General features: G+C 42.1%; 1 protein-coding gene across 4 annotated transcripts in view; it reads right to left on the bottom strand.

Moving 5' to 3' along the window:
- The window catches only part of LOC106613570 (rab GTPase-activating protein 1-like), a 171,115-nt gene extending 144,775 nt beyond the window's left edge, over positions 1 to 26,340 (bottom strand). For 2 of the 4 annotated variants that reach the window (XM_014215968.3, XM_014215971.3), the window contains exons 1-5: positions 26,253 to 26,340; positions 15,850 to 16,081; positions 14,127 to 14,319; positions 4,517 to 4,733; positions 1,496 to 1,670 (exon numbers count right to left, since the gene is read on the bottom strand). In XM_014215968.3, the coding sequence (XP_014071443.2) occupies positions 1,496 to 1,670; positions 4,517 to 4,733; positions 14,127 to 14,319; positions 15,850 to 15,987 (723 nt within the window). In that variant the 5' untranslated portion in view covers positions 15,988 to 16,081; positions 26,253 to 26,340. Of the gene's footprint in view, positions 1 to 1,495; positions 1,671 to 4,516; positions 4,734 to 14,126; positions 14,320 to 15,849; positions 16,082 to 17,076; positions 17,409 to 25,208; positions 25,230 to 26,252 lie in introns of those variants that run through there. The other 2 variants (XM_014215969.3, XM_014215970.3) reach the window with 2 other exon arrangements.
- Between the last annotated feature and the right edge of the window lie 678 nt (positions 26,341 to 27,018).

The raw sequence follows: 27,018 nt of genomic DNA, 5'->3' as shown, positions 1-27,018 counted from the left end.
GACACACCTAGTAAGCAATACTATACACATTAAATAGTGAAATACTGTAGATATGTTATCAAAAAATTCAACTCCAAGCTAGAAGTATCAGAACACCTAGAAAGGTTCTAGACGTTCTGATACGCCTAGCTTGGAGTTGAATTTTCACCATTTACTATTGTGTACCTTAGTAGCGCTTCCCTTCCTCCTCTTTCTATCATGAACTCCAATTCAATTGTTGTACAACATGGGCACATAAATAGCCTACTAATAACAGTTAATTATGATAAAACTCAACAGGATTCAACCGGTCTCTATTCTCTGAGGAACTTGTTTTGGTCTCTCCACAGTAGATATGCTGCCATTATATCAGTTAAACCACCTCAAGTGGTAGTTTAGAATTAATCTACATTTATGGATTAACTCTTAAACTGGGTTAAATCAAGGTTTATCTATTCATCTTGTTGCACCAAATGTTAAACCTAGTTTAATTAAATCCTTCCTCTAAATCTAATTTTATTTTTCACTTCCTTTCTAGATTAATTTTAAGCCTGTTGCTCAATGAATAAAAAAAATATATAAACTTAAGATTGGAGATAAATTCTAAACTGCCACTTGAGGTGGTTTAACTGATAAAAATGGCAACACATCTGTGGAGAGTTCCTCAGTGAATAATTAGAGACAAGTTGAATCCTGTTGAGTTTTATGATAATTAACTCATTATTAGTAGACAATTTATGTGCCCATTTTGTACAACAGTTGAATTGGAGTTCATGACGATGTTATGCAACATGCTGTAACGGGCCTGATAAAGGTAACATTGTAGTGAAGTAGCGTTAACGTTTGTTCAAACGTGCATTATAGGCATTGATATTTACCAGTTATTTATGAATACTAATATTAGTCAATTCCAACGTGTCCATAGTATTCGCTATCTCTGAACGCCAGATAGTGATAGTATGATTGCCTTCACCATCCACTGACATACTTAAAACTGTATTGTAGTCCTGTAACATTATAATAGTTATTTGTATCTTGGGAGACTCACTTGATTATTATAAAATGTTTTCAAAGAAGTCTGCATCGTCATTATAGATTTATGACCCATCATTGGATATTTTCTTCATCTGCTTAGACAGTTTCTCATTGCCAGTGAATTTCTGTTAGTAGTGTCTCCAAACTTACTTTAGTCGAGTCGTCAGCTACTTGGTCGCCTTGTTTCACTGTGTTTATCGCTGTGTTTGTTTGTCTTTACTTACTCGATCTAGTATTTGCCATAACATGCAGTTGCCAACATAACGTTTCAGTTATTTCTTAACTTTAGAGTCGAGTACTTTCCTAATTAAGAGGCATACTTTAGTAAAGAGAGGGAATGCCAAACGGATCACCTTCACCTGACTACCTCATAGTCGTCATCTTGACTACCTCCAAATAAAGTGTATGTTTACACCATTACTGTATATTGCTCCCTGTACCAATAATGATTATCCAGACAATAAATAGAATAGTGACTCACAGCTTCCTTGATATGGCAGGAGAAGACGTGGATCTGAAAATCCTCAGAGCTACGGTAGCTCTCAGTGAAGGAGAAGCAGTCGCTCTCGATGGAGCCCTCGCGACCCCGGGAGCAGAACAGCACCTTGTAGATGGGGAAAGAAGCGATCTCCGTGCCCGATGCCTGGTCCACGATCCTGAGGAAGGGGAGACGACTTCCAAGTCATTAAGCCTGGCAAATCCTATTGAAATGTGCCTTGCAACAACAATCGTAACTATAGTTCTTAGAAAAAGAATGTGCTTAATATAGTGACATTACAGGGTTGACATTTTGACAATGATCTGAGTGCTACTGCTTTTCTTTATCTGGGATAGTCCCCACAAAAACATTTTTTGATCAATCCAAATCTCTGAGCTCTCCATAAGTGTGTACGGTAGGAGTTAGAAGTTGTTTAGTTAGGCCTAAGCCCCCTAAGACTCATACAAGTTGACGTTAGTGTACTTTTTACACCTTTTTCTCCCCAATTGGTAGTTACAGTCCTGTCCCATGGCCGCAACTCCTGTAAGGACTCGGGAGAAGCGGAGGTCGAGAGCCGGGACAAGGGCATCCCGGCCGGCCAAACCCTCCCCTAACCTAACCTGGACGACGCTGGGCCAATTGTGGGCCGCCTTATGGGTCTCGGCCCTGCTGCGACACAGCCTGGGATCGAACCCGGGTCTGTAGTGACGCCTCTAGCATTGCGATGCAATGCCTTAGACCGCTGCGCCACTCAGGAGGCCCGACGTTAGTGTTTTTAATTCAACTATCTTAGGGTGCATCGATACGCTCCACTAATTTCCTCTGTTGAAATCAGTCATGTTATTTCACACAAACGACGTGCCAGCTTCTCATCTGGCAAAAGCAATAAGAAAGGGATTTCATAACCACATTATTTAATTTCCTCTTTCTGTAAACCTGAAAGCTTAGGTTTAGAGAAATATCCATTACTGTACACATTCAAGTTTCTTTTCATAGTTCATGTGGTCATCTATCTTTTTTCCCATGGTTAACTACAGGCTTGTGTGGTGGTTGGGTCTATGTTTAAATATTCCTCAAAATGCTTTAACCAGAGAGCAGGTGCTCACGTATAAACGAAACTGCCAGGAAGCGCCTATTCAGTATTTTGCTTCAATTAAGACAATCTGGTTATAGGTGCAATATTTCAGATGAGTAAAGGTTTAGCCTACTTGTTGCATATACTTGGACAGGAGTTATACACACAATAGCAAGTACATGTTGCAAGTAGGCTTGGGCAGTATACTGTATATACCGTATCCCGGGGTATTTGGAAAAAGCCACGGATGGGTTTTCAATACCGTCAAATCTATTTATTTGGGGCCTACCGAGTGGCGCAGTGCTTGAGGCGTCACTACAGCTCCGGGTTTGTTCCTAGGTTGTCTCACTGATGGCCGTGACCGGAAGACCCATGAGGCGGCACACAATTGTCCCAGCGTCGTCCGGGTTAGGGGAGGGTTTGGCCGGCTGGGATTTCCTTGTCCCAACTCGCTCTAGCGACGCCTGTGGCGGCCCGGGGCCTGCAAGTTGACTTCGATCTCCAGTTGTACAGTGTTTCCTCCAACACATTGGTGCGGCTGGCTTCCGGGTTAAACGAGCAGTGTGTCAAGAAGCAGTGCGGCTTGGCAGGGTCGTGTTTCAGAGGACGCATGGCTCTCGACCTTCGCCTCTCCCGAGTCCGTACAGGAGTTGCAGCGATGGGACAAGGCTAACTACCAATTGGATATCGCAAAATTGTGGAGGGGAAAAAAATATTAATAAATAAATAAATATATATATATATTTTAATATTTGTAGCTACTTAAGTTAATACCTGCAGTCAACTTGTGCAATACGTTAGATTTTTGGGGTACCCGAGTGGGGCAGCGGTCTAAGGCATTGCATCTCAGTGCAAGAGGCAACACTGCAGTCCCTGGTTCAAATCCAGGCTGCATGATTGGGAGTCCCATAGGGCGGCGCACAATTGGCCCAGCGTCGTCCGGGTTTGGCCGGGGAAGGCCGTCATTGTAAGAAAGAATTTGTTCTTAACTGACTTACCTAGTTTATTAAAAAGGTTACATTTTTTTATTATTTTCCATTATGAAGCTTACCGTAGTTCCTCAGAACAGTGGAGCCAATCACAAGTTTGTTTGTAAATAGCACAACGGGAGAAAGCAGGAGCTGGCGAGTCCATAGCGTTCAATATCTGTCGGTGAGTCTCTGTTGTGCAGCGCACATGAGGTGATAAAGTTACATTTGTTTGCAATTCACTACTAAATGTTTGCCCTCAGATATCTTATAAATGGCTTTCTGCTAGCAGTCAAAAAGCTCTGGAAGAGTTCTGTACAGTTGCCTTTTTTTTTCAACTGTGCTTCCTACTAGCGTTTTTTCCCCCTCTTCTGTTCTTCTCCCCTCCGTTCCAGGAACACAAGCTCTTCCTTCAGAAAAGCATGCATCACAACTTTGTTTATTTGCACAATTTCTCACATTCACTTCTGCTTGTAAATGTCCACACTCATCGAAAATGACATTTGGCAGCAACTAGCCATGTTTGGATTTGCCGGTCTTTGCAATTAGTTGTGTTTGTTTTCGCTCATTAACGTTTCACTATTAGTTTGCGCAAATCTTATTAGCATTCTTGTAATAAGGGGTCTAATAGTCTTTCCTCGCATTTTTAGCACCCCTTGTGTGCTATGTCGGTAATACCATAAATCCCGGGATGAAAGGACGGTATAACGATATGAAAACCTGGATACCACCCAAGCCTAGTTGCAAGTACATGTTCTTGAAGGCTTTAGTTTAGGTCTATGTTATTTCAGGAGAAATGCCACAGAGCTCAAAAAATAGAACACATTCATATATACACTGCAGTGGTGTAGAATATTGGTGCATATATGACTGATCTGACACGTTGAGCACAAAGGGCGGAACATGACAGAGTTGCTACGCTCAACCCACAGTGACCACACACACACACACTTCCCATAGTATAGTCTCTATATGACTGACCTGACGCAGCCCTCGGGTACATTGGGCACATGGAGGGTGATGGGAATTGGGATGGCACTCTCTGCCCGCAGCGTGGTCATGGCTCTCAGGGCCTCGGGCTCGCTGCGAGGGGCCTTCACCCACGTACAGCCCAGGTAGGACAGCTTACTGAACTGAACACTGTCCTCCTCCTGGACTGGAGGACTGCCCTGCCCTGCGGGAGGACACACTGACTCCACTGAGGGGGCAGACAGACAATGGTTCAAAGGTTACTTACTGTTTAGAATGATAGGGTAGACAAGGGTAGCTCTGTGGAATAAATGGGTTGCCTAATCCTGGGTAAAAATGGTACCTGAATTTACAAAATGATTATTTGATGCTATTATAATTTAGCCTTTGATGATAAGAGTAATTTGATGGAAAGTTTAATGCTAAAGTAGTACAGAGGAAAATGGAAATCAAGAGAGGGTGGTCTAAGAAGATCAGTGGGATGGGCTGAGTGTGGCTGAGTCCTGGGATTAAAGCTCATGATCTGTCACAGTTATGACCAAAAAAAAACACTACATATCATGTATACCGTATTTCACTTTTATTTTATCAGGGATAATACTGAGACCAAGGTGTCTTTTACAGATGAGCCATGAATTACATACAGTGCATTTGGAAAGTATTCAGACCCCTTCCCTTTGTCCACATGTTGTTACATTACAGCCTTATTGAAAAATGTTTTAAATTATTTTTCCCCTCATCAATCTACACACAATACCCCATAATGACAAAGCAAAAATAGGTTTTTAGAAATGTTTGCCAATTTAACAATATTTAAATACAGAAATACCTTATTTACATAAGTATTCAGACACTTTGCTATGAGACTCGAAATTGAGCTCAGGTGCATCCTGTTTCCACACCTTGATTGGAGTCCACCTGTGGTAAATTCAATTGATTGGACATGATTTGGAAAGGCACACACCTGTCTACGCAAGGTCCCACAGTTGACAGTGCATGGCAGAGTAAAAACCAAGCCATGAGGTTAAAGGAATTGTCCGTAGAGCCCCGAGACAGAACTGTGTTGAGGCACAGATCTGGGGAAGGGTACCAAAAACATTTCTGCAGCATTGAAGGTCCCCAAGAACACAGTGGCCTCCATCATTCTTAAATGGAAGAAGTTTTGAACCACCAAGACTCTTCCTAGAGCTGGCCAAACTGAGCAATCGGGGAGAAGGTCCTTGGTCAGGGAAGTGACAAAGAACCCGATGGTCACTCTGACAGAGCTCCAGAGTTCCTCTTTGGAGATGGGAGAACCTTCCAGAAGGACAACCATCTCTGCAGCACTCCACCAATCAGGCCTTTATGGTAGAGTGGTCAGACGGAAGCCACTCCTCAGTAAAAGGCACGACAGCCTGCATGGAGCTTGCCAAAAGGCACCTAAAGGACTCTCAGGCCATGAGAAACAAGAATCTGTGGTCTGATGAAACCAAGATTGAACTCTTTGGCCTGAATGCCAAGCGTCACGTCTGGAGGCAACCTGGCATCATCCCTACGGTGAAGCATGGTGGTGGCAGCAACAACATGCTGTGGGGATGTTTTTCCCCCATCGGCAAGGACTGAAAGACTAGTCAGGATTGAGAGAAAGATTAACGGAGCAAAGTACAGAGAGATCCTACTCCAGAGCGCTCAAGGCATCAGACTGGGGTGAAGGTTCACCTTCCAACAGGGCAACAACACTAAGCACACAGTCAAGACAACACAGGAGTGGCTTTGGACAAGTCTCTGAATGCCTTTGAGAGGCCCAGCAAAAGCCTGGACTTGAACCCGATCGAACATCTCTGGAGAGACCTGAAAAGAGCTGTGCAGCAACACTCCCCATCCAACCTGACAGAGCTTGAGAGAATCTGCAGGGAAGAATGGGAAAAACTCCCCAAATACAGGTGTGCCAAGCTTGTAGCGTCATATCCAAGAAGACTGATTTCAATTTTTAATACATTTGCAAAAATGTAAAAATAAAACTGTTTTTTGCTTTGTCAATATGGGGTTGTGTGTGCAGATTGATGAGGGCGATTAAAAAAAAAAAACGATTTTAGAATAAGGCTGTGACGTAACAAAATGTGGAAGAAGTCGCGGGGTCTGAATAATTTCCAAATGCACTGTACATGTCAGTACATACACACAACAAGTAGGTCACATGGGGGAGAGGCGTTGTACTGTGAGGAGTTGGTTTATTTTTTTAATAAACCAGGTTTGCTGTTCACTTGCATATATAAGATGGAAGGGACTTCCATGCACTCATGGCTCTGTATAATACTGTACATTTCCTTGAATTTGTTCTGGACCTGGGGACTGTGAAAAGACCCCTGGTGGCATGTCTGGTGGGGTAAGTGTGTGTGTGTGTGTGTGTGTGTGTGTGTGTGTGTGTGTGTGTGTGTGTGTGTGTGTGTGTGTGTGTGTGTTAGTGCTATGTGTAAGATGACAACGCAAACAATTGAATTTCCAACACGTTTCTTATAAAAAAGTGACGCAGTCAGTCTCCTCAACTCTAAACCAAGAGAGACTGGCATGGGTAGTATTAATATTAGCCCTCTGATTACAATGAAGAACAGGACCAGCTGCAGCTTAATTCACATTTAGTAGGATGACCAAAGATGGAGCTTCAAAAATAGCTTGATTTAGCTTTCTTAAATCGAGATATCTGTTTCTCAATTGTCTAAAATATTTCAAGTCCACTACAGTCAGTTTTCCTTGCTTTGGCCCAGGACTTATTTCTCATCTGAATAAGCTCAGACTACTCAGAAGAAAACCAAGGGTTAGATCCATCTTGGACTCTGAATTGTTTAAAAGGGGTGTGTTATCTGCCAGAGGAATAAATACAGAGGATAATTTTGCTAGGGTAAGGAACACAGGAGACAGAAGCTAAATCACGTCATGTAAAAACCCTTGAGGAGAACCACTGAGATCAAATGCAAATACTTCACTAGACAAACATTTATGGGGGTTATTATTAAGAATTAAAATCAATCAATGATGAGGTAACAGGGTTTTTCACATTTCGCCATGTGGGTTTTGATTTCAATTGAGTCAGATTAAAATCAATGCATATACTCTTAAAATGTAGGTGTCCCCATATTTGGGGACCCTATTAGATTGAATTGAATAAAACAGTGATATGAGAATGGTATTTTACACAACGTGTAGGGACACTAGGGAAGTAACCATTCTCACCACACATCATGAGGCATTCAATAACAACCATGTCTCAAGGAGGGTGAAAAAGGAAGAATGGCCCAATTCCTGTTTCTGGGGTGTAATCGACCTATCTGATGCTTGAGATAGGCTACTACCAGGTCCTCCACAAGATCAGGAAGTGGTATAAGACTTTCACCACTTTGTGGTCATTGCTACAGTAAACGTTGTTTTCATTCCCCACAAGCAGATGGTCAAAGCAAAAGGTCAAACCCCTCTCTCCGAGTTGGCCTTCCAAGAGCAGCTGGTGTTGGAAATGGCTGAATTGGGGGCCCAAAGCAACCTCACAACAGTCACAAGACCCCCCGACTGAAGGTGAGCGCCACTATCCAACACACATGCCAAAAGACAGAAGGAAGAACTGCAAGCATTGCACAAAACACGGGGGGGGGGGGTGGGGGGGGGGGTGGGGGGGTGAATGGCAGATCTTCTGTCTGAAATGCCAGTTTGCTTTTTGTTTCCTGGCAGAGAGGGACTGCTTCAAAGACTAATCACGAGGTGCACAAGCTGAGGTGAAAGTGAAATCATCTACATCTGGGATGTAAAACCAACACCATTTGTAAATAGGTCAGCTTGTTTCTATTTTTGCACCTTTTTTAGTGAAGGACATGTGTAACCAAGTTTGTGTTTGATAAGACATTTTTGTATGCATGCACACAAGCATACACACACGCACGCACGCACTTTTTGGGGTCACTTAGAAATGTCCTTGTTTTTGAAAGAAAAGCACATTTTTTGTCCATTAAAAGAACATCAAATTGATCAGAAATATAGTGCAAAACACCAGTCTCAAAGTCAACAGTGAAGAGGCGACTCCGGGATGCTGGACTTCTAGGCAGAGTTGCAAAGAAAAAGCCAAATCACAGACTTGCCAATAAAAAGAAAAAAAGATTAAGATGGGTAAAAGAACACAGACACTGGACAGAGGAACTCTGCCTAGAAGGCCAGCATCTGGAATTGCCTCTTCACTGATGACGTTGAGACGGGTGTTTTGCGGGTACTATTTAATGACGCTGCCAGTTGAGGACTTGTGAGGTGTCTGTTTCTCAAAATAGACACTAATGTACTTGTCCTCTTTCTCAGTTGTGCACCGGGGCCTCCCACTCCTCTTTCTATTCTGGTTAGAGCCAGTTTGCGCTGGTCTGTGAAGGGAGTAGTACACAGCGTTGTACGAGATCTTCAGTTTCTTGGCAATTTCGCACATGGAATAGTCTTAATTTCTCAGAACAAGAATAGACTGACGAGTTTCAGAAGAAAGTCCTACGTTTCTGGCCATTCTGGCCAGCCTGTAATCAAACCCACAAATGCTGATGCTCCAGATACTCAACTAGTCTAAAGGCCAGTTTTATTGCTTCTTTAATCAGTACAACAGTTTTCAGCTGTGCTAACATAATTGCAAAAGGATTTTCCAATGATCAATTAGCCTTTTAAAATGATAAACTTGGACTAGCTAACACAACGTGCCATTGGAACACAGGAGTGATGGTTGTTGATAATGGGCCTCTGTACACCTATGTAGATATTCCATTAAAAAAAAAATGCCGTTTCCAGCTACAAGTCATTTACAACATTAACAATGTCTACGCTGTACTTCTGATCAATTTGATGTTATTTTAACAAGGACATTTCTAAGTGACCCCCAAACTTTTGAACGGTAGTGTATGAATATGTTGCTTTTATATGTTTTTTTGTAAACAGGGGACCAATACATTGAATATGCCTTGGCTAAACGTCCAGGCACTTTGGAAAGGTTGAAAAAAAAACACTTGGATATCCCCTGCATGTCCCCCGACACCACCACGATGTTTGAGAGAAGTTGGTGTTGTAGAAATGTAGTTTATATAGTGAACAATAACTTTTAGGCACATCCAGTGTGCAAAAACCACATTCTGACACTTTGGAGAAGTTGAAACGACACTTGAATGTACCCTGGATTTTTTATTTTACTAGGCAAGTCAGTTAAGAACAAATTCTTATTTACAACGACGGCCTAGGAACAGTGGGTTAACTGCCTTGTTCAGGGGCAGAACGACAGATTTTTACCTTGTCAGCTCGGGATTCAATCTAGCAACCTTTTGGTTACAGACCCAATGCTCTAACCATGGGCTACCTACCCCATAACACCACCACAATGTTTTAGTAAGGTTGATATGGTAGAAATTGTGTTTTTAAACTTAATAGCATTTAGGGATTGAAAATATGTAATAGCACTGGAATGATCTAATTTGCAGACATATGCCACTTTGGAGAGGTTTAGGGACACTTGGAAACATCCCGTGACCACACCTGACACCACTTACTAAAACATCTGCCCATTTCTAGTTGTTAGGTCTATCAATTCCATTTTTTCCCCCTGATATTTTTCACATGTTGTGGAAGCCATCTGATGTGTTTCCAACTCCAGTCATCAATAATTCAAAGATGACTTTCAAAAATAAAAAAATAAAAATAAAGGTTATTTTGTGTGTGCTTGATCTTGTGAACTAACTCCTATCCATCTTCTGATTATTTCCTCATAATCTCCCAGAAGTCTTCTTTCCAAATATACCAAGTTCTGGCATGTCAGAATCATGTAATTACACATGAATACCAGTTACTGTTGGGTAGGTCTATTTACACGTAAATCTACATTTAAGGAGCTTAAATTGATCTGAGGCCAGGGATAACCAATCCCAGATTCAAATCCCCTAAAATGACAAACTCTGAGGACAGAAAAGGCTTTAAAACACTCAGCTGTAACACCAATAGCACCCACCATGGCAGCAGGGGGGCAGTAAATCCCAGCAACAAATAAATATGTTATCTGGTTTATGGACACATCTACAACCAGGAGCTCAAATTTCTTGGGAACAGAAATATATAGAGATTGAGCGCCATGAAATCTGATTTTACATATATGGCCACTCCTCCCCCAATCTGTCACATCTAATATAATGTTTAATATGAATTTCAAAAAAAATATATTTCTGTTATGTCATACTGTGTTTAAAAGTACCATGTATGTAAAATGTTAATTTAATTAACAAAATAACAGTGAAAACTAAAATAAAGTACTTTTGTACAGAGGACAAACCGCAATGCAAGTCCTCTGTAGCTGAGGAAGCCACTTGCGGAAAGAGGAAGTCATGTCTAACCTGTGCTTTCTCACTCAACAACAGGATGTGAAACAATGAGGACAGAACAGCAGCACCTGGAAGTGCACTGCTGACTTGCACACCACCAGGTTGGACTGAAGAAGAGAATTTGTTCTCAAATAGATAAATACATGACATGCATCATCATGACAATGCAACTGTATTTTGTAGCCTGATGCTGTAGATGAGCTGTGTTTTGGTTAGCCAGCCCTGTGACATACAGTACCAGTGCACGTTGACCTCTACTTGTCTGTATGGCCAGTACAGAACACTATGATACTACTTAGTAACAACTGATGATAGGATGACATTGTATCTTTTCTACTGATTTCACCTACTGCACATAAATCATGTGAAACTATTCTTCAAATCATGTAGCTATGATAAAATGTTATTCTACATCGAGGTCGCCAGAGCAACCAGCAAAAGCCTATATACACACACACACACACACACAGCACCAGTCAAAATTTTGACCAACTACTCATTCAAGGTTTTTTCCTTTTACTATTTTCTACGTTGTAGAATAGTAGTGAAGACAAAACTATGAAATAACACATATGGAATCGTGTAGTATCCAAATAAGTGTGAAACAAATCAAAATATACTTTATATTTGAGATTCTTCAAAGTAACCACCCTTTGCCTTGATGACAGCTTTGCACACTCTTGGCATTCTCTCAATCAGCTTCATGAGGTAGTCACCTGGAATGCATTTCGATTAACTGGTGTGCCAATTAAAATAAGAAAAAAATACAAGATAAGAAAAACAAATAATTAAAGAGCAGCAGTAAATAAAAGCGGGGCTATATACAGGGGGTACCAGTACAGACTCAATGTGTGGGGGTACCGGTGTCGAGGTAATATGTACATGTAGGTAGAGTTAAGGTGACTATGCATAGATAATAACAGAGTAGTAGCAGCGTAGAAGAGGGGGGGAGCAATGCAAATAGTCTGGGTAGCCATTTGATTAGCTGTTCAGGAGTCTTATGGCTTGGGGGTAGAAGCTGTTTTGGAGCTTCTTGGACCTAGCGTTAGCACTCCAGTACTGCTTGTCGTGCGGTAGCAGAGAAAACAGTCTATGACTAGGGTGGCTGGAGTCCTTCACAATTTTTAGGGCCTTCCTCTGACACCCTGCCTGGTATAGAGGTCCTGGATGGCAGGAAGCTTGGCCCAGTGATGTACTGGGCCGTAAGCACTACCCTCTGTAGTGCTTGCGGTCGAGGCCGAGCAGTTGCCATACCAGGCAGTGATGCAACCCGTCAGGATGCTCTCGATGGTGCAGCTGTAAAACCTTTTGAGGATCTGAGGACCCATGCCAAATCTTTTTAGTTTCCTGAGGGGGAATAGGTTTTGTCATGCCCTCTTCCCAACTGTCTTGGTGTGCTTGGACCATGTTAGTTTGTTGGTGATGTGGACGCCAAGGAACTTGAAGCTCTCAACCTGCTCCACTACAGCCCCGTCGATGAGAATGGGGGTATGCTCGGTACTCCTTTCCTGTAGTCCACAATCATCTCCTTTGTCTTGATCACGCTGAGGGAGAGGTTGTTGTCCTTGCACCACACAGCCAGGTCTCTGACCTCCTCCTTATAGGCTGTCTCTTTTTCGTCGGTGATTAGGCCTACCAATGTTGTGCCATCGGCAAATTTAATGATGGTGATGGTGTACAGGAGGGGACTGGATGTAGTATCTAGTACGTTTCGATCTTAGTCCTGTATTGACGCTTTGCCTGTTTGATGGTTCGTCTGAGGGCATAGCAGGATTTCTTATAAGCTTCCGGGTTAGAGTCCTGCTCCTTGAAAGCGGCAGCTCTACCCTTTAGCTCAGCGCGAATGTTGACTGTAATCCATGGCTTCTGGTTGGGGTATGTATATACAGTCACAGTGGAGACGACGTCATCAATGCACTTAATGAAGCCAGTGACTGATGTGATGTACTCCTCAACGCCATCGGAAGAATCCCGGAACATATTCCAGGCTGTGCTAGCAAAACAGTCCTGTAGTTTAGCATCTGCTTCATCTGACCACTTTTTTAAAGACTGAGTCTGTGGTGCTTCCTGCTTTAATTTTAGCTTGTAAGCAGGAATCAGGAGGATAGAATTATGGTCAGATTTGCCAAATGGAGGGCGAGGGAGAGCTTTGTACGCGTCTCTGTGTGTGGAGTAAAGGTGGTCTAGAGTTATTTTCCTAACATGCTGACAGAAATCAGGTAAAACTGATTTAAGTTACCCTGCATTAAAGCCCCCGGCCGCTAGGAGTGCCGCCTCTGGATGACCATTTTCCTGTTTGCATTTAGTGTGCAGTTTTAGTGCCAGCACCGGTCTGTGGTGGTTTGTAGACAGCTACGAAAAATACAGATGAAAACTCTAGGTAAATAGAGTATCTCATGATAAGCTGTAGACCACACGACCTGGGGTGAGCAAAACCTCGAGACTTGCTTAGATATCGTGCACCAGTTGTTGTTTACAAATATGCATAGGCCCCCGCCCGTGTTTTACCAGAGGCTGCCGTTCTATCCTGCCGATAGAGTGTATAACCCGCCAGCTGTATGTTATTAATGTTGTTGTTCAGCCACGACTCGGTGAAACATAAGATATTACAGTTTTTAAATGTCCCGTTGGTAGGATATACGTGGTTTCAGTTTGTCCCATTTATTTTCCAGCGATTGAACGTCAGCTAGCAGTACGGAGGGCAAAGGCAGATTAGCCACTCATCGCCTGATCCTCACAAGGAACCCTGATCTCTTCCTGTGAAATCTCAGTTTCCTTCTCCAGTGAATGACGGGGATGAGGGCCTATTTGGGTGTTTGGAGTATATCCTTCCCGTACGACTCATTAAAGAAACACTTTGTCCAATTTGAGGTGAGTAATCACAGTTCTGATGTTCAGAAACTCTTTTTGGTCATAAGAGACGGTAGCAGCAACATTATGTACAAAACAAGTTACGAACAACGCGAAAAAACTAACAAAATAGCACAGTTGGTTAAGAGCTAATAAAATGGCAGCCATCCCCTCCGGCTCCATCTTCACAAAAAACATCAATGAGAGCTATGATGAAACTAGCTCTCATGACGACCGCCAGAGGAAAGGAAGACCCAGAGTAACATATATGAGATATAAAATGTTTTTTTAACAATCTATATAGATGTTTTGATATGGCGTGTCTGATTCTGTACATTGAGATGCTCATGCGTTAACTTTCCATAGATCACAGACTGATTCATTGCCCTAAGGGGTGAGAGGTGTAGTGCCGACAGTACCTGCAGGTATGGGGTCCAGCGCAAAGCCCTGGGGTCGTGTCTGTGGACCGGGGGCTGTGGAGGTCAATGACTCCTGAAAAGTCTCTGTTCTCTCCTCTGCTGCTGCTCCTCCACTAATCTCCTCTTTCACCACGTCGTCATCCAGCACCTCCTCCATGGCTCTCTCCAGTTGTTCGTTCCCATTGCAGGACATCTGAGGAAAGGAAGGGATTGAGAGGTGAAACCGTGTGTAGTGTAATCTGCTGTCTCAGCCACTGCCTGTCACCAAGGGAGTACCCCAAGGCTCAATCCTAGGCCCCACGCTCTTCTCAATTTACATCAACAACATAGCTCAGGCAGTAGGAAGCTCTCTCATCCATTTATATGCAGATGATACAGTCTTATACTCAGCTGGCCCCTCTCTGGATGTTGTGCTAAATGCTCTACAACAATGCTTTCTTAGTGACCAACAAGCTTTCTCTACCCTTAACCTTGTTCTGAACACCTCCAAAACAAAGGTCATGTGGTTTGGTAAGAAGAATGCCCCACTTCCCACAGGTGTGATTACTACCCCTGAGGGTTTAGAGCTTGAGGTAGTCACCTCATAGAAGTACTTGGGAGTATGGCTAGACAGTGCACTGTCCTTCTCTCAGTACATATCAAAGCTGCAGGCTAAAGTTAAATCTAGACTTGGTTTCCTCTATCGTAATCGCTCCGCTTTCACCCCAGCTGACAAACTAACCCTGATTCAGATGACCATCCTACCCATGCTAGATTAGAGACATAATTTATAGATCGGCAGGTAAGGGTGCTCGCGAGCGGCTAGATGTTCTTTACCATTCGGCCATCAGATTTTCCACCAATGCTCCTTATAGGACATCACTGCACTCTATACTCCTCTGTAAACTGGTCATCTCTGTATACCCGTCGCAAGACCCACTGGTTGATGCATATTAATAAAACCCTCTTAGGCCTCACTCCCTCCTATCTGAGATATCTACTGCTGCCCTCATCCTCAACATACAACACACATTCTGCCAGTCACATTCTGTTAAAGGTCCCCAAAGCAAACACATCCCTGGGTCGCTCCTCTTTTCAATACGCTGCAGCTAGCGACTGGAACGAGCTGCAACAAACACTCAAACTGGACAGTTTTATCTCAATCTCTTCATTCAAAGACTCCGTCATGGACACTCTTACTGACAGTTGTGGCTGCTTGGTGTGATGTATTGTTGTCTCTACCTTCTTGACCTTTGTGCTGTTGTCTGTGCCCAATAATGTTTGTACCATGTTTTGTCCTGCTACCATGTTGTGTTGCTATGTTGCTACCATGCTGTGTTGTCGTGTTGCTGCCATGCTATGTTGTTGTCTTAGGTCTCTCTTTATGTAGTGTTGTGTTGTCTCTCTTGTTGTGATGTGTGTTTGGTCCTATATTTATATATTATAATCCCAGGCCCCCGTCCCCGCAGGAGGCCTTTTGGTAGGCCGTCGTTGTAGATAGGAATTTGTTCTTAACTGACTTGCCTAGTTAAATAAAGGTTAAATAACAATTAAATAAAAATAGTGTGTGAACTAGCCTGGCTTTCAGAAGAGACAGTTGCTTTCTAGTAGAGCAATTAATTATATAGGAATAATCAATAGAAGTAATCAGTTTGTTATAATTACATGTGTGTGCGTGCATGTTTTTTCTGTGTGACTGATCAAATGAATAGATAAGGGTGTGAGTGTTGTGGCGGAGGCCCACCTTGAGTCTGGGCTTGCCCTCTGAGCCCGAGGGGGATCCTCCGGCGGACGGCTGCACCAGCACAAACTCCTCGCTGGTGACGGTGGCCACGGATTCAGTGGAGCCGCTCACTTTGCCCAGAGAGGAGGTGTCGTCCATGGTTAGCCAGGAGCCCCAGGGGCCAGTGCTCTGCCCCTCTGTCCGCTGCTTCGCCTCACAGTGCCCTTCTGCTCAGCCTCCTGCTGCTGCAGCCCTGGATGAAACACACAACACATGCATTTCAGTACAGTTAGATTGTAATTATGGTATAGAAAGCATATAGCCTAGGCCTAGCCTACATAGGTCTAACATTACACATTTAAGAAGAAAGTAACCTTCCAGTTTGTCACATCATGACAGTATCTAGTGAAGAAGCATTATCAAATGAATTGCCAATTATTACCTTACAGGACTAACCAAGATGCAAGAAATACAGATCAAACGAGACTCACTGAATCATATTAAAAGTGAACGGGCCAATTTCACAAGTCATCCCACAAATCAACAGTCACCTAGGGAAAGGCCTAATTTAAAACTGGAGAGGAGGGCATCCTGCCTAAGCTGACAGAGTGCCCAGGCCTGACATTTCAGTCCCTCAAAGCCCTATATCTGAAATGGATATCGTCGATTCAGCAGTCAAATTACACTAAGTAAGCCTATCAGTTTAACAAAAACAGGCCTTGGCTCTTCACTTTGTTTTGAAGATGTAGAGGATGATGACTCCTGTTTGAGGACTGCATTGTTTTTTTCTGCTCTTACAAGAGCTGTAGGATAAACATAGCTTGTGATAGCCTTGTTGTTTGTTTATCCTGACACTCACATCTTGATCAAATCAAACCTGTTTCGGTTGACCAAGGTTTTGGCTGAGCGTCAGTTTTATCGCCCACAAGAGTTATGATCTGAATAAGCTGCCGAGAGACAGTGCACTGATGGAGTAAAAACTATTTCAAGTCTGTAACTTGCTTTACAATAATTCCAAAGACCAGGCAGGAATAGGCTTTTAGAGAAATGCTGAACCGAAACCTTACACAGCCTAATGTATAAAACATGTTTTATCTCACACGAAGCTTATCAAGACTACGAGCCATGGTCTCACGCTGTAGTCGTGACCTTAGGCTGGTTGTTCAACTCAAAGACCTGTTACGGTGCCTGTTGCGTGAATAGCAGTGCTGTTCTAATACAAAGACCTTCTTCTGAAGACATATTTACCTTGAAATTCAGCAGACACAGCGACAGCCAGGAGTTGTTATTAGCCTGGTAGAGTGAAGCTACTTGGTTGCTGGTTTGCTAACAAGTTTGCTAGCCAGTAGCCACCTAGGCCAACCCAAGTGTAACACGTAGAATAGGCTAGCCTATGTGAAGACAGTGGCTCCTTAACCCTTACTGGTGAAAGAGTGAGCACACACACACACACCACTGAGTCATGTGCTCCCATCACACTCATTCAATTACATCCATTACAAACTGCAGAGGGGTAGAAGGATGAACGTTCCCAGTTATACGCAATTAAAGTACCGAGATTTTAAAAAGATTTGAGTAGGTCTAACCTATATCAAAATGCTGTAGGTATTCAGTGCTCAACTGTTACAGCAGTGTGACAGGTTAGGACAACTAGATTTACTCTTATAGAACAGTTGCAAGCAATTGAACCTGTAGGCCTGCCTCTTATCTGTGACTGTGTTGCCCTTGTTATGCTGAGCATAAGTATAGAAAGTGAAAGGGTTTTGGCACTGCTAGTCCTACATTTTTCCCTGGAAGCTTTAGCAAACAATTCACTTTTACATGATGTGTCAAGGCTACTCACTTACACAATTTTAAAAAAGACAGGATTGTATGTGCAGGGCTCTACAGTGTGACCATTTTACTCACATACTACGCACCTTAATATTTTTTCTGCGCGTTATGGAATGTTAATTTAGGAGTACCAGTGCACCTAGAAAAATGATGTGTTCTAGCTTTATAACCTCAACTATCTTTCATTGTGGTCCCAAATGTATTTTTGTGCGCTTAAAATGTTTCTACTTAGGTACACACACACACGTGCTCCTTGTAAAGAAAGTCCGCATAGTGCCCTGATGATACTAGGCTCGTCTTTAGACAGTTGGTTTCCTCTGTAGACCTAGTTTTAAACGTGTCTGTCTGTGGTTACCTGAACTAACAGCTTCACATGTTCACCCACACATTCATTACTGCACACACAGTAGTGGTAAAATCCAGACCTAGCATATGCTACAGTAGGCCAACTACCCATCTTACATCGTTCACTACAGTTTAGGCCTATACTTAGGGAGTGGTGAAAACAATTGACAGCAATAGACCTTACCACATAAGACAACACTTGAGCCATTTAACTAGTCTAACTGGTTGTGTGGGCAGAGGTTTCCCTTTAGTTTCTGCCTTACAGGTGAAACTGCCTCCTTGTACTGCCCCAATAAGACAAGAAGCTCTAAACCCAAAACGTTCATCGGTTAATCATACATTACACCCATTAGGCTAAGTGTTGAACATTAGGTAAGCTAGATCATTGGATGACAGCCCACGCTTCAAATGCACATGACTAACAAAGCTAGGCAGCCATAGTTGCAAGTACAGGGACAAATTATACAAAGATTAGTCATCCAGTCTAAACATTTCACTCGGTTTTGGTTATCAGAGCAAAATAATACCATACCCAAGAGTTCCCTAACTGGCGGCCAGCGGGCGGAATTTGGCCCCTGGGTGGTTTTATTCGGCTTCCGTCTAAAACGATTGAGCTGATCCATCTAGGTTACTCAAGGCAAGTCTAAATCATTTTAGGTGGGGCAACAACTTTTCATTGGACTTGCATCTCCATCCAGTTGTGTGATAGATAGAGAGATAGAGAGATAGAGAGATACACACACATTTATTACCTTTATTTAAGGCAAGTCAGTTAAGAACAAATTCTTATTTACAATGACAGCCTACCAAAAGGCCTCCTTGCGGGGACGGGGGCCTGGGATTAAAAATAAGTTTAAAAAAAATATAGGACAAAACACTCATCACAACAAGAGAGACAACACAACACTACATAAAGAGAGACCTAAAACAACAATATAGCAAGGCAACACAACATGACAACACAGCATGGTAGCAACATAGCAACACAACATGGTAGCAGCACAAAACATGGTAGAAACATTATTGGGTACAGACAACAGCACAAAGGGCAAGAAGGTGGAGACAACAATACAACAAAGCAGCTACAACTGTCAGTAAGTGTCCATGATTGAGTCTTTAAATGAAGAGATTGAGATAAAACTGTCCAGTTTGAGTGTTTGTTGCAGCTCGTTCCAGTCACTAGCTGCAGCGAACTGAAAAGTGGAGCGACCCAGGGATGTGTGTGCTTTGGGGATCTTTATCAGAATGTGACTGGTAGAATGGGTGTTGTATGTGGAGGATGAGGGCAGCAGAAGATATCTCAGATAGGAGGGAGTGAGGCCTAAGAGGGTTTTATTAATAAGCATCAACCAGTGGGTCTTGTGACGGGTAAACAGAAAAGACCAGTTTACAGAGGAGTATAGAGTGCAGTGATGTGTCCTATAAGGAACATTGGTGGCAAATATGATGTCAGAATGGTACAGAACATCTAGCCGCTCGATAGCACCTTTAACTGCCGATCTATAAATGATGTATCCGTAATCTAGAATGGGTAGGATGGGCATGTGAATCAGGGTTAGTTTGGCAGCTGGGGTGAAAGGAGCGATTACGATAGAGGAAACCAAGTCTAGATTAAACTTTAGCCTGCAGCTTTGATATGCGCTGAGAGAAGGACAGTGCACCGTCTAGCCATACTCTCAAGTACTTGTACGAGGTCACTACCTCAAGCTCTAAACCCTCAGGGGTAGTAATAACACCTGTGGGAAGAGGGGCATTCGTCTTACCAAACCACATGACCTTTGTTTTGGAGGTGTTCAGAGCAAGGTTAGGGTAGAGAAAGCTTATTGAACACTAATACCATACCCAAACCGGACGCCATCGTGCGCAAATTGATTTTGTCCCCCCCACACGACATGCAGGTTGAAATATCGGAAACTCTAAACCAATTATATTAATTTGGGGACAGGTCAAAAAGCATTAAACATTTATGGCAATTTAGCTAGCTAATTTGTCCTATTTAGCTAGCTTGCTGTTGCTAGCTATTTAGCTAGCTTGCTGTTGCTAGCTAATTTGTCCTGGGATATAAATGTTGAGATATTATTTTAGCTGAAATGCACAAGGTCCTCTACTCTGACAATTAATCCACACATAAAAAGATCAACCGAATGGTTTCTAGTCATCTCTCCTCTTTCCAGGCTTTTTCTTCTTTGGACTTTATATGGTGATTGGCATCTAACTTTCATAGTATTGCCACGACGACCGACCGAACTCAATTCATGAGTATCTGCTTATATAAACCAATGAGGAGATGGGAGAGGCAGGACTTGCACTAAAATAGAACTGACTTCTATTTTAGCGCTTAGCAACGCAGACGCTCGTTGGCGCACATGTGCGCGAGCAGTGTGGGTGCAATGATTGAATAACATGAATGTGTATAAATGGATGAGAGCTTCCTGCTGCCTGAGCTATGTTGATGTAAATTGAGAAGCATGTGGGGCCTAGGATCGAGCCTTGGGGTACTCCCTTGGTGATAGGCAGTAGCTGAGACAGCAGATGTTCTGACTTTATACAATGCACTCTTTGAGAGAGGTAGTTAGCAAACCAGGCCAAAGACCCCAATACTCCTTAGTCGGCCCACAAGAATGGAATGGTCTACAATATCAAAAGCTTTAGCCAAGTCAATAAAAATAGCCGCACAATATTGCTTAGAATCAAGGGCAATGGTGACATCATTGAGGACCTAAGGTTGCAGTGACACATCCATAACCTGAGCGGAAACCAGATTGCATACCCAAGAGAATACTATAGCCATCAAGAAAGCCAGTCATTTGATTATTGACAATTTCTTCCAACAATTTTGATAAACAGGGCAAAATAGAAACAGGCTTATTACAGTTAGGATCAGCTTGATCTATGGATGGGTAAAGTCTGTCTAAAGCCCTACAGCCTGTGGCTATGACATCATCCTGAGTTCCTGTGGAGAGCGAGGCTTGCTGCTTGGTTACAGCAACTGGTGACAGCAACTTTCCTGCCTCTGGGAAATAAGTTGCAGTGAAGTGGGATACACACAGGCCTGTCACTTCTGCATGGCCTGCCTGACACCAGTTGACTAAGAGTGCATCTTCAAGCTAGAAAACAGGGTGAGAAACAGAATCCTCAGAAGGAAAGGAAGAGGTTAGACAGACTGAGTAAGCATTTGAGCCCTGCATGAGGCTTTTCTCCAAGCAGCGTTTTTGCTTCCAAAGAATATCAAACTACTTCTGTTAGGCCCATGTAATTGCAAAAAATAAATAAAAAAAATAATAAAAAAATTAAATTAAAATTCGCTGAAGTTGGAGACTTATTTCCCTCAACAACTTTAAACATCAGCTACCTGAGCTGCTAACTGATCGCTGCAGCTGTACATAGTCCATCTGTAAATTGCCCGCCAAATCTACCTACCTCATCCTCATACTGTTTTTATTTTATTTACTTTTCTGCTCTTTTGCACACCAGTATCTCTACTTGCACATCATCATATGCTCCTTTATCACTCCAGTGTTAATCTGCTAAATTGTAATTATTCGCTCCTATGGCCTATTTATTGCCTACCTCCTCACGCCTTTTGCACACACTGTATATAGACTTTCTTTTTTTCACCTGTGTCATTGACTTGTTTGTGTTATTGGCTTGTTTATTGTTTACTCCATGTGTAACTGTGTTGTTGTTTTTGTCACACTGCTTTGCTTTATCTTGGCCAGGTCGCAGTTGTAAATGAGAATTTGTTCTCAACTAGCCTACCTTGTTAAATAAAGGTGAAATAAAAAAAAAATCTAAAAAAAACGTATAAATAGCCGAATATTAGGGTACCATTTTTAGTTTTAGGTTAGGCTACATAATGTTGAGACCTCCCTAATAATAACTTTTAAGCTAGTTTGCACAACATTGTTCAGTCTTTGCTCATAACTTTATACTATATTCCTTGACCAAAGTGATGTTATTTAAGCCTAAACTTGAGTTGTTTGTCTGTGTGTGTGAGAGAGGCACTTTGCAAATGTGTTTAACACTTAAAAGGATGCTTCAAGATGTTGGCAATAAAGCCCTTTATCTACTTCCCCAGAGTCAGACGAACTCATTTATACCATTTGTATGTCTCTGCATGCAGTTAGAATTAAGTAGCTAACTAGAGTTAACGCAATTGCTAACTTGCATGCTAGTAGATACCATAGACGTCAACTTTATTTATACTGGATGCAGATACATAAAAACAGTATCGATGAGTTCATCTGACTCTGGGGTTAGTAGATAAAGGGCTTCATTACTAAAATCCCGAAGTACCCCTTTAAAATGAAAACGCATCTGATGCTGCAGAAGTGTGAAACTGCAGTACAGTAGCTAAATGTCTCGTGTTCAGTAGAATAAACAACTCCACTACTGTATTTGTTCTTCTGGTATAAGGTCACTAAGACTTGTGAAATAAGGTTGTTTGCACTACCTGATACAGTCAGGGTGCTGAGGTAGCCCTATAGCGCTTGCCATCCTCATGTATACAGTTAATAACAGTAAGTACAGTTCTTACACAGTAACATTCTGTCTTAGCTCATAACATTGGAGAAGAGTTCTAGTTAAGGACGGGGCAAATGACTACCTGTTTCGCACCATGTGTTCGACATTGGAAGGTATGTACATAATCTGCAGACTGTTCTGACTAGGAGGTCCTTGTTTGCGTCGGCGAGCAGTGCACAAGAAATAACTAAATCCAATTGTTAGACGCTAACAATTGGATTGCCCCCTCCAAATAAAAAACAAACATGGATGTCAATGTCTGCGAGCATACACTCCACACTGCCCATATTGCGAGGCCGATTAGTTAGGACAAACTGGTGTGAAACACAAAAAGGTGTGCGTGCAAAGCGAGAACAGCATGGAATCCATGTTTGGTTTGGATAGAATGAATTAGTTCATGGGCACTGCTCTGTGATGCAAACAAGGACCTCCTAATCAGAACCGTCTACCGATTACGGAACTCTGTGTTGTTGTATGTGTCGAATTGCTACGCTTTATCTTGGCCAGGTCGCAGTTGCAAATGAGAACTTGTTCTCAACTAGCCTACCTGGTTAAATAAAGGTGAAATAAAAATGTTTAATAAAATAGGCTCAAGATGTGGGAAAAGTGTCGCCAAGCAACCACAGGCACAGGGCGGCAAATTACTTGCAAAGTGGGTATATGTTACCAGACCCAAGTTCTACTCAGGTCTACAAAACTAGGCTACCGTAGGTGCTGTATATCTTTGGATTGAATGATCTCAGAAATGTCATCTTAAAATGACATGCCTACACTTCAGACTGTTTTTGCAGGTTATAGTGCATTCTCAGCTGTGTATGACCACTCTCCTCCCATGAGCTAGCTACCAACAGACAGACGGACAATGTAGAACGTTACCATCAATGTCTAGAAGTTTCAGTGAAACTAAGCTAAGTATAGGTGTGGACAAAATCCAAACTTTTTAGCATACCAGTAGTCCACATCAGGTGTCCAGTTTGTTCATTTCACACTAGGCCTGATAGCCCAGGATCAATTTCACACCAACTTATAATAAGCCTGATAGCTGAGGCATACATCAACTTTCACATGAATGGATGATAAGGTCCAACTCTTGAGTTGAAGCAGTTGAAAAGCAAATTGCTGCAAATAGCTTGCTATTAAGTTAGTCAATGGTTATGTGTTGGTCAGGTTTTACACTTTCCCCACCTCTACAATCCCCTCACAAACAGTGTTACATAAATTGCAGGACAAGCTAGCTATAACATGAGGAAATGTACTGTAGTTCATATCTAACGTTAGCTAGCTAGTTACCTTGAGTACAATGATGTTGGCAAACTAATGTACCCTTCCAGCTCAAGAAAACCCTTCTCAGTAGAGGTTTTCGGCTGTTTCGCCCACGGTTGGCTGCATGTGAACTACAATTCCGACTCTGCGTTTTAACATTTAGGAACGTCAATCATTGCTTGAGAAACGGTTTTTGAAACATATGCCCCTTACCTTTCATATCGGCGAGAAAGAATCTTGCAAATACAAAAATACACACTTAGCTAGCTACTGTAGCAGATTTACACAGATGCATATTCTGTACACTTCCTCCCCAGATATGCTTAATGTTACACAAAGGTGTTCTGAGCAAGATATAATTTATGTTTGAATACCCATACTAACATACTGTATACTACATACCTAATGAGCATATACTACATACTATTAGTTTATTTTAGTATACTGTAAATTAACAGAATCCTTTCAGTTGAGCGTACTTGCGCTTCGCCTGTCTACCGGAAGTTAATGCTGTTGCTATGCAACCTCTGCTAGCTTGTTAGCATAGCAAATTACTAGCTAGACATTTTACGACTTCGGGTGTGTTATTAAATTCAATCTGGAGTGTCAGAGTGCGCTCTGGGCGTTCCTAAATTCAGAGCATTTTCAGATTGTTCGTTTGTAAATTCAGACCGTTTAGGTCTCGGCGCGTTCAGAGCGCACACTGCCAGGCAGTCACAAGCCAACTGGCTAACTTGCTAGCTACTTCCAGACACAAATGAGAGAACGCCTCACTCTGACCATTTTACTCGCCATAGCAGAGCTGGTTAGGCTGTTTTCATGTTATCCAGAGTGTTGGTGACTGTAACTGTGCTACTGGCAACAATTTAATTACGTTTTTTTGCCACCGTTTTACAGACACCAGACATATTCAACTGGTGTTGAGTGTTCATAAATACATCAGTTATTCTGTGTTCTGGCACACCTACTCTCAGACAAGAGTGCTCTGAAATCGTAGTAGATAACCAGAGTGGATTTAAGAACACACCTGTGTGTTCGTAAATTCAACTTCTTAGTTCAACTAAGAATGACGGGAATAGTCAAGTCAATAAACGTTGGGTAGTTGGAGAGCATATAGCTAATATACTGGCAAGTTCGATGTATTAGTGGCAAAGTAACGTTAGGTATCTGGCTAACATACCGGTACATAACGCAGTAATGATATACTATGCGGTTCGTTAGCTACGCTATCCTTACGAACCGCATAGTATATCATTACTGCATTATGTACCGGTATGTTAGCCAGCTACCTAACGTTACTTGTCCACTAATACATTGTCAGCCAACATAATGTGTAAGGTAAATTACTTGAAAAGCCATTACATTGCACAACATTTTCTTAACATTTGTCATAATTAGTTAAAGCAATGAATTACTATTCACTGTCGTTGGACTTCGGCTGTATATTTTCCTGAATTTCTTCAAATCTGAAAACAATGTGAAGCCACGCCTATTTTCTGAAGAATTGCATTATGGGCCCTAAAAGCACAGAAATAGTGTCCACTGCTTGTATACTTTGTATTTTGGCTAATGTAGTACGACATCCGGGAACTTTCGGCATACTAACTATATCCATACTATGACCAATAAGCATACTATATACTCAGTTTAGGTCTCACATAGTACGGTTTGTATGAGTATTCGAACACATAGATAACACAGGTGGTCAGCTCGGTCTTCTGTAAACAAGGGCTGTTACCTTAAGATATTGCAGTGTGGGAACACTAACCCTATAAAAGGTGTAGTAATTTAATTAACCTCATGATTTCTCGCAGATATTAAAAGATACCATCTACGTTGCTTATGTTTCCAAACCCGTACCTTAAGCGATGCATGTCAACGTTTAGAGCAAGCGTGGGGGACACAAACGTCCCCCGGGAGTAAGACACCTTCATCAATAGGCTCTAAAGCTAACGTTAGCGTCTATACTAAGTTAGATAACTAGCTAGTTAGCCTCTCAAAACTAATAAACTGGCCAGTTAGCTAGCAAGTACTTCGTAGAAAAGCATGCCACAATTGTGAGGTTGCAAGCTAGCGACGTTACATTTTGATGTATTAGCGAAAATGACAGTTTAACACTTAAGATATAATGCAACGTGAATGTAAAACCAGGGCAGTCACAACAGAACTAACGTTAGCGTCATTTGTAAAAGCACACATACTGGGCAACAGGACGCGCCTGCTGGCTATCTGTGCTAGCCACGGAGGAGGTATAAAGAACTAGCTAGCCATGCTAATGGTTTGGCTAGTTAGCCTGCGAATGACTCAAAACAGCACCACCAAATTTAAGTGGTGAATACTCGCGCAAGAAATAAAGTAAAAACAAAGTCACAACTAAAATGTCAGTAAGAATATCAAATTGCCATTTTCATCACACGCAATTGTCGAAGATAAATGTCTTAAGAAGGTAGATAACTTACTTGTTTAGAGTGACCGCCTCCGGAGGAGTAGCTGTCAAGTTGCAGCAGCAAGACAAGCACTGTGACGCTAACCACGATAAGGATTAGCGATTTGCTTTAAAAATAAAAGTCCACATTTGAAAGTGATTCAAACGGATACAAATAGTGGAATCATGCCATATTTGGACTACATAATGCTAAACAACGTCCGGATGTTATATAAATTAAACAAAATACAATAATTAGTTCACTTGACACAAAAGTAAGAATCAGTTGAAATCGCACAGTAGATGTATTACAATTCAGAATTGTATTTGGGCATACTTACAGTATATGCACTGAACAGCCTAACCTATGGTTATTGCACCCATGAAATGGTGTATCAGCCTACTCAGTGACACTTGCATAGCACAACTGTGAGTTTACACACATATTAGCGTCTTAGCTTTATTGCAGGACTTTGACTGTGGGAAATCACCTTTCCAGTCAGTCTATTGGGTGTATTATTAGTATTATACCTTTATTTCAACAAGGAACACAGACTGAGACTAAGGTCTCTTTTACAGCTGGGCCCTGCGTATACATGTTTACACATACAGTTTAGGTACAATGATTAAAAAACTAAACAAGACCAAATCAAAATCAAATCAAATGTATTTATATAGCCCTTCGTACATCAGCTGATATCTCAAAGTGCTGTACAGAAACCCAGCCTAAAACCCCAAACAGCAAGCAATGCATGTGAAAGAAGCACGGTGGCTAGGAAAAACTCCCTAGGAAAAACTCC

This window comes from Salmo salar, chromosome 10, assembly GCF_965601325.2.
Source record: "Salmo salar chromosome 10, fSalSal1, whole genome shotgun sequence".
In the NCBI taxonomy this organism is placed as follows: domain Eukaryota; kingdom Metazoa; phylum Chordata; class Actinopteri; order Salmoniformes; family Salmonidae; genus Salmo; species Salmo salar.
The sequence above is the reverse complement of the archived record's forward strand: the minus strand, read 5'-3'. Positions and strand labels throughout refer to the sequence as shown.